At 36.8% G+C, this 17502-nt stretch overlaps 1 protein-coding gene and 1 pseudogene across 1 annotated transcript in view; one reads left to right on the top strand and one right to left on the bottom strand.

Moving 5' to 3' along the window:
• Positions 1-12251, top strand: part of Mei4 (meiotic double-stranded break formation protein 4) — a 342338-nt gene extending 330087 nt beyond the window's left edge. The window contains exon 5 of the mRNA NM_001357477.1: positions 10801-12251. Within this exon, the coding sequence (NP_001344406.1) occupies positions 10801-10839 (39 nt within the window). The 3' untranslated portion in view covers positions 10840-12251. The remainder of the gene's footprint in view (positions 1-10800) is intronic.
• On the bottom strand, positions 2729-3439 carry Gm19228 (predicted gene, 19228; annotated as a pseudogene).
• Positions 12252-17502: the final 5251 nt, after the last annotated feature.

The following is a 17502-nucleotide window of genomic DNA, read 5'->3' on the forward strand; positions in this document are numbered from 1 at the left end:
AGATTTAAACATATGAATTTGTGAATAGCATTAACAACAAGTCTGCAACTCCAAACATGGCACAGAGACCCATAAGTTTTCAGAGTGTGCAAGAATGTAGAAAGAGGAAGAGAAAGCACTGAAACCCAAACTTCAGTTATTTATGCAAAGAGATTTAGCAAAACTCTGGAGAAGCACAATTCTGAGTATGATTTATTTCTACTGTGATATATTACATTTATTGGTAGTCTGTGTATATGAAATGCACGTAGCAAGTGTTTCTGTTTCCTTCTTCCTACTTTCTCCTATGTGGTTAGAGTTTCTAGCTGCTCCAGAACAAACCTTTCACTGTTTCCTTTATTTACAGTCTTATTGACTAAGTAACTATCAAGGTCAATGAAATTTTCAATGTCATCAGGCAGCTGTTGCAGACTTCTTTAAGAGGTGAATGGTGCTTTTCACTTCCCCCTTCCAGAGTTTCCTTTCTCATGTTTCCTGGAGGAGATGATAGCATCATGGACCTTCAGGTCAAAAGTTATCTTTTAGGGAATCCATGTTGACAAATGAAGCTTAGAGCGAAGCTTCAGTGACTCCATGGACCCGCTCCCGATCCACCACTGGACAATTGTCTATGACATCTGAATTTTGTACATGCTTAAAAATTGCTAACTTTGGATTATTTGAGGTATCATTATTTGCTGTTTCTTTCCCATTCAAACATTATCACTCTTCCCATTATCAACATGTATTGGGTATCTAGAGTATACTAGCACAATGGAGCCTTTCAGATGCATTGTTTCTGCACTAGAGGAACTGATGTTGTAAAGGGGAAAAGATGAATTAAAGTGGCATTTTTATTTGGTCTTTTCTGAAAGCACTGAGGAAATATATCAGGCAGAATGTGAGGTTTGGTTAAGACAGAACCTCATCATTTTTTAAAAAAAGAGAAGAAGAGAGTGGATTTTAAGGGCAGGCAGTGACAGGCCATTCAGGAGAGGGTTTCTAGGAAGATAAACACACTGACTAAAGAAAGAAGTACAGAACAAAAGAGAATGAGAGAAAATCAAGAAATCACAGGATTCCAAACACTGAGTAGAGCCAGGCAGACCACGTAGCCTTCACTGTGTACAGATTCCCCAAGTAGGAACAATTTGTGGTAAGGCAGAAAAAGAAAGAAGCAGCTAATTTTGTGCACTGACAAACAGAAATAATTAAGATTCAAAATCAAAGGCATGTTGTAAGAAATGTGAAGATCTTGTAAACCACAAGGAATTTAAGTTATGATGAGACAATAACCACAGTGCCTTGTGAAGTGAAAAATGCCATAAATTAAAAATGTAATGAAACATGTTGTTTTGTTTAAATTAATCTTCTTCCCCAGAAAAAGTAATTTAATTTTCAATGCATTTTAGTATTTAATATTTCTTATTAGTATTATTGTAATAATCCATCATATTTCTATCTATCTATCTATCTATCTATCTATCTATCTATCTATCTATCTTTCACCCACACACACACAAACTCACACACACACACACATAAATGATTTAACAGTAAAGATTTACTTAACTGAGATGCAATGAAAATAATACCCAATGAGAGTGACTAGTGCTTACTGTTCCTAGACTACATAGTGTTCTTTTGAGGAGAAGTGAGAAGGAGAACTGTGGAACATCGTTGAGAATTATAGTAATGTTGGTATTTGTTGTCATGTTAAAGTTTGCATTTAAACTTGAGAAATCCTATTTTCAGCCAAGAGAAAAAAAGTTAACAAAATTGTACAACTTTCCTGTAAGCAAGTCTTAAAACGAAAAGATTAATATATACAAGAAGATGCAGAGAAAGCATTTGAAAGGCACATTCATAAAATTTTTATCCTATTTATGTGAAGTTAACAACTGTATTTGGATTTTTCATAATTTTTTTTCAGACATTATGCTAGCCTTCTTCAGAATTTGTCTCTCCATTAATCATTTTTATAGCACATGAATGTTAAGCATCATAGAGTTAAAACATCAAAATAATAACCTAAAAAATTTTAGGTGAATGGAATTTTTATTTGTTAACGTTTTTTCTTCATGCACATGAATCAGCGAATACCAGGGATTCATTTTGGCTGCATCTTTGCTTACATATTTGTTCTTAGAATGGCTAAAATATTTAAATACATAAAAATGTAGTTTTCCCATATTCAGAATCAACTGGATCACAACTTTGTCCAAAGGAATCCTTTTTGAGGATTTCTTCAAAGGCACTAAGTCATAGCGACATGTTTCCACTATGCACACATGGGATGCCTGTTATCGATAACAAAACTCTATAAATGTTCCAAATCCAATGTATCCATGACACCTCCCTTGTGACTCGACACATTTCCCTTTTGGTATTCCAACGGGACAAACCAACCTGTAGAAAGATTTCTTTGTTTATGTGGGAAGGAGTTTTAGCAAGGTGAAGCCACAATGTATCAAAAGTACTATAAAAATTGTTCATAACTTGCATAAAACCTCCATATTGCCAGATCAGGCACTTCAAGATGACTTGAATAGCTCTATGAATGTTAACTCATTCCACTCTCATAACATTACAACACTCAAAACTGCATGTTAAATATAGAAATTCAAATAGAAGTAATGGAAGCGTGACATAAATCATAAACCAGAAACACCTTGTGGGGCAGCATGGATGAGGTTGATCACCGTGTAAGCTTTAAAATGAAGCAGGCAAAAGTTGTGATGAATATTAATTTTCCACCCCTCCTGGGTCGGCTTGTTTCCTTGAGAATAAAATGTCCACAATCAAGTAGCCTCTCAGTAGCCACATTATTGCCATGCTGTCTGTCTGTGACTCTTCAATTACTCTATCAACTTTATCAATGAATTCATCAAAAGCTGTTTGTGCAGGAGAGCAGGTTTCATCAAGGGAGTTCAGAATCTCATGATAGAACACAGAGATGCTATGGGTCAACCTGATCTGGGGGGGGGGGGCGTACTGCTCTCACGTCCCTCGCCCTGCTTTTGAAGGCTTACCTGTGTGCATGTTGCTTACCCACAAGCCCTTTCTTGTTAGAGTCAGCAGCCACCTCAGACAAGTGAGGGTGGCAGTCTCCCTTGATTTTTAAACAGAAAACTTGCTGCTTGTGAAGCTCTGGGGATCAAGAAATGTCCCCCATAGAGACAGCGCACCACTGCAAATATCTCTTAGCTCCATCTCAGTTCTCCATCTGTATTTTCCAGCTGACTGCTTTTGCTTATTTTCAACCCAGTGCATCTTTTTCAATACTTCAGATGATGCTCCAAGGTGACTTATAGGATCCTACAACATTTGCATAAGTAACTCCCGCATTAGAGGCTTAGATCCTTGTTTGTTATCAACTTCATGCAGGCTCCATACTATCATATAGCTCATCCTGCTTGGGCAAGTACATGCCCTTCTGTTTCACCCCACTCTTATCCATGACTAGATATTCAGTGTATAGAGTTGGTAACAGCAGTAGCCATAAAAGGCTCAGCAGTCTCTTGGAATAACAGCAATGAGACTGAGACTTTGTCTCATATAATTTTGACAAACAAAATTTTATCACACACATATGTAAACAATTAAAATCAATCAATAAATATTTCCACGATAATTATTTTCATACTTTAAAATATTAATCTCTGTTTTAGAAGTTTTAAAAGGTTAAAATGTGCTACAAATTAAAGCCAGCCAGTTTAGCCAAAATGTAAGCTGTAGGCTAAGTGAGCGACATAAATGGTGGGAACAATTGAGGAGAGTCAAAAAAATTAGGATTTCTGTGTTCTATACACAAGTACATATAAATTTGCATGAATAGCCATATATACAGGCACATACATACATACATATTACATATATACTTATATACATACATATATACATACACACACAACTAAAATAATTTCAATAGATCAATAGAATACAAAATATAAATACTCTGAGTTTAATGCAAAAAATAGGGATGTATAGTCCTTAACTACTGAGTTATCTGTGTCTGTATTTGCTCCTGTTCCTACCTTGTCACACTACATCATTTATCAACACTTCCAGTTAAGAAATAATACATTCTTGATCATCTTTTCACTCTCTCACATTCACATAATAGTAGCATGAAGTAGAAAAAATCATAAAGACATTAAATTGTGGAAGATAGATGCACAATAATGATAAAAAAGAAATAAAACTATAAAGAGATGAAAGAAAGAAATTAAGTAAGGAAAATGAGACAGTTAAACTTATGTTTCATCAAAGCAATAATAAAAGAATACATAGGCAGGAAGGTGAGAAGCCTTAGAGTGAATGGCAGACAGCCAGGATCTTTTAGAATGAGCAATTCACTTAACAATGGGACTTACAGATGGGACCTGTTCTAGAAGAATATGGTTTGGGCTGGGCTGCAAACATCACTTATATTTTTAAGACTGTATGTTTGAGAAAAACTGCATATATATAAATCAGGATAAATGTAATTTCTAAAGTATGACTACCTTACTTTTACTCAGAAAACAAAGTTGTTTAAAAGTGGATGTACTATGCCAGGGCCTAGCAAACACAGAAGTGGATGCTCACAGTCAGCTATTGGATGGATCACAGGGCCCCCCAATGGAGAAGCTAGAGAAAGTACCCAAGGAGCTAAAGGGAACTGCAACCCTATAGGTGGAACAACAATATGAACTAACCAGTACCCCCCAGAGCTCTTGACTCTAGCTGCATATATATCAGAAGATGGCCTAGCCGACCATCACTGGAAAGAGAGGCCCATTGGTCTTGCAAACTTTATATGCCCCAGTACAGGGGAATGCCAGGGCCAAGAAGTGGAAGTGGGTGGGTAGGGGAGTGGGGTGGGAGGGTATGGGGGACTTTTGGGATAGCGCTGGAAATGTAAATGAAGAAAATACCTAATTAAAAAATAAATAAGTGGATGTATGATAAAGTAAAGCACACCCTTGTGATGTGGCTTTCCTAGGTTTAGGGTACATGATTTAGTCTATATATTTTACTTGTTAAAATCATGATTCTTAATGTGAGGATGTTAAGGCCCACAGGCAGGCCAGGAAATCCACAGCTCACTGTTGTTTTAGTGGAAGCTTAGGACCCAAGGACAGTGTCTAAGTCTGAGAGCTGGTAAATATCATGGACATGTAAGACAGAAAGCCACAGGTACTAGGACAGAATTCACATGTTATTTTGTTAAATAGTTTTCTGATATTTATGTTGATAACTGTTGACTTGGGCTACTTTAAAATTTGGTCAGAGAACTTTCTTTTTGCAGTGGCCATCACTCAATGGAGAGATGGGTCACTGATCAGTGGTTATAATATGGGACTTACAAAGGGGCTAATAGCAATGACAGCTGGTGGGAGGGGAAAAGTCTTTCCTTTTTTGATGATATGGCCATGGGTTGGCTCTATGCTCCAATGAATGACCCCACACCTACATACATACAAGCAGTGCTAATTAGACTTAGTAGGTTATCAAAAAAAAAAAAGAAGCAAAGCAGACATGAAGTTAGGAGGGGGACAAGTTACAATGAATATAAGGGAAGTTAGTTTGGGGACATGAAGGTGCATAGGATATTTCATTCCATATTTATGTGGAGTTCTTAAAACTAAAGAAAAATTACAACAAATATATGCATGTATAAACATTCAATTAGTTGTGAGATAAATATGTCAACTTTTTAAAAAATTCAAGATTTTTAAAAGTATATTGTAGTTTACATTTCTATATATAAAATATCTCTATTATATTTATTTCTAACACATATAAGCAACACTGTCAGGCTATCCATCGTGGCCAACTTAAGGATAATTTTTTAGTGATAAACAAATTCACTGATTTTCTTTTTCTGCTCTTGAAAGATTTCATTAACAGTGGTACCATCACATGTATTTGCAATTAAATACTGCCATCTAATAGGGTATTTTTGCTTGGATCCTTCCTATTTCCTCTGGCTTCTTAGACATGTCTCCTACTAAGATAACTAGAAGTCGGTGATCATTTATTCTAGCTTATTTTCCTATTCTCTATCATCTATCTATCTATCTATCTATCTATCTATCTATCTATCTATCTATCTATCTATCTATCATCTATCTTCTATGATATACATTAATCTATAATCTGCATATATATCAATTATCTGTCACCTACGTACCAATCTATATCATTATCTATCTATTTAACTTCTCTATATCTATCATCCATTATACTTATCTATCATTTTCAGTCATATATTCACTACCTAGTCACATGCATGCTTTTGGCACTTTCCTTCTCTTTTGAACTTTACTGATACTAAAACTCTATTCCATTTTGTACTTTACCATCTCTCACAATTATAAAGGATTACTACCTTGCTAGGTTTCCAGGACCTAGAAAACAATGCTGACTCTTCCAGCATACTGTACTGATCCACTTTTCCAGGTGGTTATATCCTTGCTGATATTTCTTCATCACTTGGCAATTTGTCCTCACCCTAGAGAACTCTATTGCTCTACCCTAAGGCCTTCGAAGTATCGAACAGATACTTTTGTTCTCTGGAGTTTTCTAGGCTCTGAAGCAATTAATTCTGCTTTCTTTGCAGCAGGGAAAAGAGTGCCTCTTTAACCCTTTTAAATTGTATTTTGTGCCCTGGATGTCTTTCAGGGAAAGTAGCTCTTTCAGCTCTACTTATAATAAAACACTTCTACCCAGGACTCAAATTTAAGTTCTTTGGCATAGCAAAGAAAAGGGTAAAGAAATGGTCAGTATGGGAGCCAACCTAAGTGACAGGCACAATTCTTCATTTAAAATTTCTGCTGTATCTGCATTAGTAGTACTGTTTCAGGCCAGACTTATATGCCTACCTCCTTTTTTTCTGCACATCCTTCCTCCACAGCTATCCTTAAATGCTTTGGAAATTTACAAATACCCAAATCTGCTATAGGCATACTTTGCCTTAGGCTTCATATATATAATGGCACATCTCCCAAGGTCAGAGGAAAAGGCATATCAGAACACTGATGCCTTTCTGTGGAGTCTGTGTGATCATCAATAAACATTCTTCAAAGGTTATGTTATCTTTTCAGTTCAGTAGATACTGTTTGAAATTGGGTTGAATGCCACATTTCTATTACATTTTAGTAAAATCTGTATATTGTACCCAGAAGAGTGGCAGTTTGCTCTAGACTACCCCACCTATATTACAGCTTCAGTACAAAGACTTTTCATGGCACCCACAAGTTTTAAATCTTTATTTGAAGAAAAAGCTTGCCCTCATATGTTATAAATATTAAAAAATCTACCAAAAGCAATTAAGACTGTGAGATACTGAGTAACTTACTTTCTATGTAGTACATTGGCATTTATGAACCTGGAAGAACCACTTATGAAGGGCAATGACACTTGGGCATGGCTTTCCTCAGCAATAAGGGATCAGGAGTCACTGTGCGGTTGACAAGGGCTTGTGCTGATAAAACAGAACAAGAGAGAGTTATTAGCAAAGGACTGTAAAAGAGTTGGCCAGAGACTCAGGGGCACCTCTTGGGAAACATATAAGAAAAGTACTTTAAAGAGTTTGTAACTTCTGCTGTGGGCAAATTAATACGGCTTTTTTTTTGCTCTTGTTCTTATGGAATCTCTCTTTAGGAAAATAATAGTCTCTTATAATGCACATTGAATTGAATCTCATCTAGGAGCTGTTTTGAAGTGCAGAGCTCACTTTCAAAGTGCGAATGGGGAAGGAAAAGAAGACGGCTGCCTTTCATGGCCAGGCACATCTGGGTTACATAAGTCTCACCGAGTGGAATTTTTGTCCTTATTACTGAAAGCTGGTTTCTCCATCTCACCTGTATGAAAAGCTTTAACTACAATAACATTGCAGAGTTTGCCTGGCTAGGTTTTCAATAATATGATGTACTTAGAGGCACCTTCTTAAAAATAACTTTTACACTTAGCTTATTATTGTAATTCTTAGTTTATTATTACATTATTTTCCTTGTCCTTTAGGCATCTTAAGGTTCAGGTTTGGTAAAATATTTTTAATTTGTCCATTTAGCATATTTTGCATATTCTAGCTCTAATATATTTGGAATGGAGATGTGGTTGCTTTTGATGAGAAAAGTTTAGTGTATGCTACGCAAATTCAATCTTTTAGTTCTACTTAAGACACAATAAAACAATTATCTTTGTCAGCCTAGACAATCGGAAAAAAAAACACAACTCTCTAAACACTAAACACGCTGGTAAGAATTTTCTCTACCTGGGGGTGGGCATGAGACAAAAGTAGCAGCAACTTTGGTAACATTTCCCTGAAGCTGGCAGTAAAGCCCATGTGGACAAGGCACACACACACACACACACACACACACACACACACACACCACATGAATGGCAGCAGAGACAACTTAAGACAACTGAAAAACTCTAAAAAGAAGCCTGCAAGAGAGTGGGGGTGGGGGTGCTGTACCATCAAAGGACATTTGTTAAGGCGAGTGGCTTTAAGATAGTTCATTTCATGGTGGGAAATAAATGTGGTATTGGACCTGAAATGCATAGTGTTCCTCCCAAGATGTTCTATGAGCCTTGGGTGCAGAAGTTGTGTTGTAGATTCACCTATTAGGGCTGGGCATCTCCACAATTCATTGATTTCTATTTTTTGACCAAGTGTGGTTTGCAGGTCTTGGTCTGCTGAAAAGACAAGTTTCTTCTCTGAGGGATAAGTTACCTAGGAGAATAAGGATAAGTATTTAGAGTTCATTTAGGAAAATTAAAAAAAAAACAACTAAATTTTTCCTATTAGGTTAAAGAAAATATGACTCATTACAATTAATTCTCTTTTATCAATATAAATGAATTGTTCGCATAAGAAAACATTTTTGGGCGGCCATCAGTGGATCACAGCCACCAAAATGAAGTTCAATCCATTTGTGCCTTCTGACTGAAGCAAGAACTGCAAACAGCATTTCAATGCACTTCTCACATTCGGAGGAATATCATGTCTTCCCCTCTTTCCAAAGAGCTGAGACAGAAGTAGAATGTTCTATCTGTGCCCATTCGAAAGGATGATGAAGTTCAGGTTGTTCAAGGACACTACAAAGGCCAGCAGATTGGCAAGGTGGTCCAAGTGTACAGGAAGAAATATGCCATCTACGTTGAACAAGCCCAGCGAGAGAAAGCTAATGGCACAACTGTCCATGTGGGCATCCACCCCAGCAAGGTGGTTATCACCAGGCTAAAGCTGGACAAAGACCACAAGAAGATCCTGGAGAGGAAAACCAAGTCCTGACAAGGAGGAAAGTAGAAGGGTGTAGACACCCGACTCGCCAGCAAGAAGGGCACCAACAACAGGATTCTTCTGCACACATTTATTGGGAGAGCTTGATTGTGAAGGCGAAAGACCCCAAGCCCAAAACTGGTGCTGCTTATATAGGCCTAGGAGAGGCACGTCTACATCTGATTGGTTATGCTTTCAGTACCTCATTTACATGCCTCAGGCCGGGCCACAACTCAGCATAAACTCTTATACACATGCGCACATTGGTTGTTTACCCATATTCATGGGCATCGGCTTGTTGAAACCAGTGCCATCTTGTAATGGTGTTTACCAGCTTCCCACAGAAGGGCAAATACAAAGAAGAAATAGTCAAGAAGATGCAGGAGTAGAGACATCTCATTAAAGACTGCTTAAGTAAAAGAAAAAAAAAAAGAAAAGAGAAAAAGAAAACATTTTTATACATTAAATAATAGATAATGTCTATTCCAAAACTAGATCTATTGCTTCTTTCTTGGGACTAGAGACTCATCAGTTTGACTCCTTGAGGCTGCAATTTCAGGCAGGCATGACAGTTCAGAAGTTTCTCCAAACTGACAGGCAGTAGTGATAGATTTTAGGATTTAAACTACTTTTGTTGTTGTTGCAACTGTTGCTGAGATTTTACTTTGGGTATAATGAAAAATTGACTTTTTCTTTTTTTACTTTGTTATTCCTTTTTTCTCCCCTCCCTCCCTCCTTCTTTACACATTTTTCACTCTTTTCTCCTTCCTTCCTTCCTTCCTTCCTTCCTTCCTTCCTTTCTTCCTTCCTTCCTTCCTTCCTTCCTTCCTTCTTTCCTCCCTCTCTCCCTCCCTCCCTCTTTCTCTCTCTCTTTCTTTCTTTCTTTTTTCTTTCTTTCTTTCTTTCTTTCTTTCTTTCTTTCTTTCTTTCTTTCTTTCTTTCTCTTTCTCTCTTTCTCTCTCTCCCTTCCTTTCTTCCTTCCTTTCTTCCTTCCTTCCTTCCTTTCTTTCTTTCTTTCTTTCTTTCTTTCTTTCTTTCTTTCTTTCTTTCTTTCTTTCTTCCCTTCCTTCTCTCCCTGTCTTCTTTATATTCTCTAAGATAATTCATCCAGATGAGACATGGGGCCACCAGCAGTGTAGACCAGGCCCAGATTTTCTTTGTACTCCCGAACTATCTGAGTAGATAATAAATAAATAGAAAAGAAATAAACTTTACAAAAATGATTTTATTTTCTTCATTTTTCTATGCCTCATGGAATATATGTGTGGTATACAGAGTGTGTTTAGTGTAGATAAATATGATTCAGAGGAATAAGAAGAGAGATGATGCTGTGACCTTGTTTTTGAAACTTCTCTCAGAAACCACAGGGGTGTTCTCCTCCAGCCAAACTCATATAGTCTTTATAACAAAACACTTGCATGTTTGCTTTCTTTATTTGTTTGCTTCATTTGGACTTTAGAAATATAATATGCAATGCAAACTAGATTCTTCCAGCTAGCATGGGTTTCACTCCATCCCTTCATTTGCATTAATGTCCCTCATAGGCTTTGCCTGTGGAGCTTGCTGACAGCATTCAGGCTTAAAACAATGCTACTCTTAAGATGGAAGACAACATTTTTCATGGTTATCCAGACACATGAATGGCTGCCCTGAACATCCCTTGAAGAAAAGAAGGCTTTTAAATGATAGTGATCACCTGCAGCAAATAAAATGAAGGACAGAGGTGACAGTCTTTGGTGACAGTCTTCTTTGGTGATTCCTTTCCTTCCTGCATTTGGCTCTGCCCACCCCACTTCTAAATCTTTATTATTGAGAGAGCTAAAAGTAAAAGCACAAAGGAGACAAATCTTTGTACTTATCAGTGAGAGCCAAGCCATAGACCCCAACACTGAGATGGGAGAACAACCCTGAGAATCCTGCCATTGACATTCATATTGAATTTGTGCTGTTTTTCTTTCTAAGTCAGGATCCTTATGGATTTGTGGGCATAGCCAAGGGGTATTAGCAAGTACTCCAGACAGATAGCTACCTGGGAATAAATGCCACATGTCACAAGTTAAGCAAAAACCCATGCTTTATCTGTCCTTGAAATACCTTATTATAACAAAAAAGTAGAAAACACAGAAGAGTCACTTTGATAATGAACTCAAGAGACTTGCAACAAGGCTTTCTCTGTGGTAATGTGATTTATTCTCCCTGAGGCAATTGAATATACTTTTTGACAATGAAGGCAACATTTAATGATCAAGAGTATTATAATTAATTTTGGACAAAATTTTATTGTTGATGATTGGGAGTAAAATCCCAATGCACTCCAATAAATTTCTACAGTCAAGAAGTAATTGAAAGCAGGTACTTTTATTAACCTTACATAAATGAGAATTGCAAAAAAATGGGCAAAGCTTAAAAAGCCAACACCTCTTGATTTTTAAGTTAATTTATGCCCTTTTAAATTCTTTGTCTAATAGTAAAATACAACAATTTACATAAAAGGAGAATCTGAACAAAATTAGTTCTGTCTGTGTTTAGTATTTAAAGAGTTCATCTTATATTTATATTTAATTCACAGGTACCAAAAGAATATCTATAATGAATTTCCCTGTAATATATTTTTTGAAATTGTGCATCTGTGGCAACTCATAAATTTATGTACCATAATAGCAATTAGCATTTCTGTGAAGGTGTTCATCTTCAATGTGCACTATACACATGAGGAATGTCATCATTTTAGCACATTCTGAGAAGGTAAATACTGTTATCTCTATTTTACAGATAGGGAAACCAAAAAAGAGAAGTCATCCATAGGCATAATTTAAAGTGGCATTAGCTTTATGGATAAGGCAGAATAACAAAAAGATTTGTGTCCTAATTTTTAAATTTATATAACAGTGCACTAGAGCTTTCCTTGAAAATATCATATACCTATATTCTTTTTTTGGCAAATACAGATGTTTTCAAATATGGTATGAATTAAAATTTATCTATATTCTCTTTCAATTTTCTTATTTCATTTAAAAAGAAAGGTTATGCACTTTTCATACTAGTGAGAATCTTGACTTGGGTCATTTCTATATTTCTCTTCCAGGCTATTGGGCATTTCCTATTGGGCATATGTTTGTGAGAAACAGAGGATTTTATGTTTTACCAGTCTACATGTTGGTACTTTTTTACAATCAAATAATATACCTCAGTAACTACAATATGCATGGCAGTACGCAACTACTTAAATATTCTTTTGGAGTCTCAATAGTATTTAAGGCATGTAAACACAGATGGTTTCTAAGCATGTTTGTTTATCAAAATATGTTGCTCCTGTTTGCAGTAATGCTTAATCCATATTTGACATTGACTTATGAATTTATCTAAGATGCCATGGTTTGCTAGAATAGTTGCTTGGAGTCCAAATGAACAACAAATTTAAAAAGATGATCATGATTGCTTATGTCTAAGCCCAATAAAGAGGTTAGTATGAAGCTTCTGTCTGGATACTTTTAGAATGATGAAGAAAATAGGCTTGAGCAGGGGCAAGAGATGGTGTGCCTATGATACAGTGGAGACAGAGACAAGGAGACTTACAAAAATGAAAATGCACCTGAAAGTTCTACCATAGGGATGTTGAGCTGTGCTTCAAAAACAAGGAGTAGAGGGGATTCAACCTTGCCACGATAAGGCAGAAACTTGCTAGAAAGGTGCTGGAGGGAGAGACAGCCTACATAACTTATGCTGTGCCAGCCTAACTCTGTGGGTAGTCCCACAGCCCCCAGAGATGGCTCCATTCCCAGGCACTCTAGTACACCCAGCATCTTAGGATCGGGGTGAGGAGAACACAACATCTGTTTTAACACTACTGGGAGTAACTGGGACCAGCAGGACCTAGGGATGCAGGAACCCCACCTGACAAATGGCTTAGGTTTCTTCCTGTCTATGCCAGTCTACCTTGGGCACAAACACCGTAGTGGCCAGTTCCACAGCCCCCAGAGGAAGATCCACTCCCAGGCACTCCAGCATGACCAGGATGACCCAGGTCCTTGGTCATACTGGGATTGCAGGGTCTCAGAGGCAGTTTGACCCTAGGAACTCTGACACACCCAGAATCTCAGGATCACAGGATCCTTGAATCACAGGATCACAGAGACAACTGGATTCTGAGAAGTTTATACTCAACCAGGATTATAGGAAGGACAGGCTCCAGTCAGATATACAAAGGGCATGGATCACTAGAGATAATCAGATTGTGGGAGGAAAGCATAAGAACAGAAGCAACAGAAACAAAGGTTACTTGGCATCATCAGAACCCAATTCTCTAACCATAGCAAGTCCTGGATACACCATCACACAGAAAAAGCAAGATTCAGATCTAAAGTCACTTCTCATGATGATGATGGAGGACTTTAAGAATAACATAAATAAATAGCTCCCTTAAAGGAATACAGGAGAACATAGGTAAACAAGTAGACCTTAAAGAGGAAACACAAAAATCCCTTAAAATAATACAGGAAAATAACAATCAAACAGGTGAAGGAAATGAACAAAACCATCCAAGATCTAAAAATGGAAATAGAAACAATAAAGAAATCACAAAGGAAGACAAACCTGGAGTTAGAAAACCTAGGAAAGAGATCAGGGGTCATAGATGCAAGCATCACCAACAGAATAAAATAGAAGAGCGAATCTCAGGAGCAGAAGATACCTTAGAAAACATTGACACAACAGTCAAAGAAAATGCAAAATGACAAAAACTACTAACCCAAAACATCCAGGAAATACAGGACACAATGAGAAGACCAAACCAAAGGAAAATAGGTATATAAGATAGGAAAGATTCCCAACTTAAAGGGTCAGTAAATATCTTCAACAAAATAATAGAAGAAAACTGTAACCTAAAGAGAGAGATGCCCATGAACATACAAGAAGCCTACAGAACTCCAAATGGACTGGACTAGAAAAGAAATTCCTCCAGTTACATAATATCAGAACAACAAATACATTAAATAAAGAAAGAATATTAAAAGCAGTAAGGGAAAAAGGTCAATTAACATATAAAGGCAGACCTATCAGAATTACACCAGACTTTTCACCAGAGACTATGAAAGCCAGAAGCTCCTGGACAGATGTCATACAGACCCTAAGAGAACATAAATACCAGCCCAGACTACTGTACCTAGCAAAACCCTCAATTACCATAGAATGAGAAAACAAGATCTTCCAAGACAAAATCAAATTTACACAATATCTTTCCAGAAATCTATCCCTACAAAAGATAATAGATAGAAAACACCAACACAAGGAGGGTAACTACACCCTAGAAAAGGCAAGAAAATAAACTTTCAAAATATCCAAAAGAAGATAGGCACACAAACATAACGCCACTTCTAACAACAAAAATAACAGGGAATAACAATCACTTTTCCTTAATATTTCTTATATTTCTTAACATCACTGGTTGCAATTCCCCATTAAAAAGAAATAGACTAACAGACTGGATAAGTAAACAGGACCCCAGCATTTTGCTGCATACAGGAAATGCACCTCAGTGACAACGACAGACACTACCTCAGGGTAAAAGTTTGGAATACAATTTTCCAAGCAAATGGTCCCAAGAAACAAGCTGGAGTCCCCTTCTAATATCAACTAAAATGGACTTTCAACTAAAACTTATCAAGAAGGATAGGGAAGGACACTTCATACTTGCCAAACAAAGAAATCTACCAAGATGAATTCTCAATTCTGAACAGTTTTGCTACAAATGCAAGCGCACACACATCCACAAAGGAAACTTTTATAAAGCTCACACCACACACTAAGAGTAGGAGACTTAACACCCCTGTCTCAGCAATGGAGAGAGCATGGAAACAGACGCTAAACAAAGGCACAGTGAAACTCAACAGAAGTTAGGAACCAAATGGATTTAACAGATATTTACAGAACATTTCATCCTAAATCAAAAGAATATACTTAATTTTCAGCACCTCATGATACCCTCTCCAAAATTGACCATGTAATTGGACACAAAACAGGCCTAAATAGATAAAAGAAGATTGAAATAATCCCATGTACACTGTCAGATCACCACAGACTAAGGCTGATCTTAAATTAAAAAATAAAAATGGAAGCATATACACATGGAAATGGAACAATGCTCTACTAAATGATAATTGATCAAGAAAGAAGTAAAGAAAGAAATTAATGACTTTTTAGAATTTAATGATAATGAAGACACATCATACCAAAACTTATGGGACACAATGAAAGCAGTCCTAAGAGGAAAACTCACAGCTTCAAGTTCCTCCAAAATGAAGCTTCAGAGAGCTTACACTAGCAGCTTGACAGCACACCTGAAAGCTCTAGAACAAAAAGAAGCAAATACACCCAAAAGGAGCAGACTGCAGGAAATAATCAAACTCAGGACTGAAATCAACCAAGTAGAAACGAAAAAGAACTATAAAAAGAATGACCAGAGGACACAGAGACAGTATCCAAATTAATAAAAGGAGAAATGAAAAGGTAGACATAACAACAGAAATCATAGAATTTCAAAAAATCATCAAATTATACTATAAAAGTTTATATTAAACTAAATTGGAAAATCTGGATGAAATGGACAATTTTCTAGACACATACCAGGTGCCAAAGTTAAAACAGGATCAGATAAAATATCTAAACAGTCCCATAATGCCTAAAGAAATAGAAGCAGCTATTAATAGTTTCCCAAACAAACAAAAAGCCCAGGACCAGATGGGTTTAGTGAATAATTCTAACAGACCTTAAAGAAGACCTAATAACAATACTCTTAAACCTATCCCACAAAATAGGAACAGAAGGTACACTACCCAACTCACTCTATGAAGCCACAATTATGCTTATACCATAACCACACAAAGACCAAACGAAGAAAGAGAACTTCAGACAACTCTCCCTTACTAACATTGATGCAAAAATGCTCAATAAAATTCTTGCCAACCGAATCCAAGAACACATCAAAACAACCATTCACCATAATAATCACCAGGGATGCAGGGATGGTTCAGTGTACAGAAAATAATCAACATAGTCTATTATATAAACAAACTCAAAGAAAAAAAAACACATGATCATTTCATTAGAAGTTGACCTGAAGTGCAAATGAAATGAGAAGCAAAATATGGGGTGGCTACGTTGACTATCTATCTTGAAGGATAGAATATTCTTTCATGCAGATGTGTTGCAGTGCTAGCAAAACAAAACAAAATCAAAAACAAAAAGCACAGAGAAACAAAAACAAAACAAAGAACAACAACAACAAGAAAAAACAGGATGAAGACCCTGGGTACAATGGAGACAAAGTAGTGAGGCATAAGTTCTCTACAAAAGCCTATTTTGAGGAGAACTTCCTAGGCATATACAGCTGATGGAATGGTAAGGACTGTGTAATGTCACACCTGAGAAACACAACATCAAGAGTGAACTTAAGAGAAAATGAGCATAAGTAGATAAATCCAGAAACTAAGTATAATTAAAACTGAACTAAGGCAAGATCAACCGAACAGAGGATGACTCTTCATAACTGTTGGGATCGTATTCTGCATATCTGAACTGTTCCTTCTTGTTTAGATGTAGCAGAATAGTGTTAGAGTCGAAATTATGGACTAGATCATTAGGGAAAGGACTTCAATGTCTTTAAAAGATCTTTTTTGTCAGTACTCGTCAACTTCTAAATTTCACTCAGCGAGTATAGGGGATGTCATTTGAAGGGAACAAAGGAAACAGGTGCCACTGAGAATGATAGGAAGCAGAGGATGGGGTGTAATACAGAGGAGGTCCAATGGGGTTTTGGACCATCTATCTGCATGTGCATTTGACTTTCAAACCTAGTAAACACATAATGTTAATGACATAAAAAGGGGGAAGTTGATCCAGAAACTATTTAAAAGAAGTAAAGAGTCAAAATTATCTTGGAGTTTTTATGGAACATTAATCTTTCATCTAGAAATCCATGTGGGACTTGAATCCTGGAGGGAGTAAGCTCAAAGAGCAGTGTCCCTTAATCTAGTGGGAGAAGAGCATTCAGCTCTTATTTACCAAGCTTTCTTCCGTTGACCAGAAGGTCAGCAGAAAGAATGTCACCTTTAACTTTTGCTTATCTTTTTTTCCAGAAGTGTTAGACCTATTAAATCTTTGACAGAGAGAGTTAGTACTCTATCTCAGTATAAAGAAAGCAATAGCTCAAAGAAATCTTGAACTCAAGGATCTGCTATAAGAAGCACACA

Source organism: Mus musculus, chromosome 9, assembly GCF_000001635.26.
Source record: "Mus musculus strain C57BL/6J chromosome 9, GRCm38.p6 C57BL/6J".
NCBI lineage: Eukaryota > Metazoa > Chordata > Mammalia > Rodentia > Muridae > Mus > Mus musculus.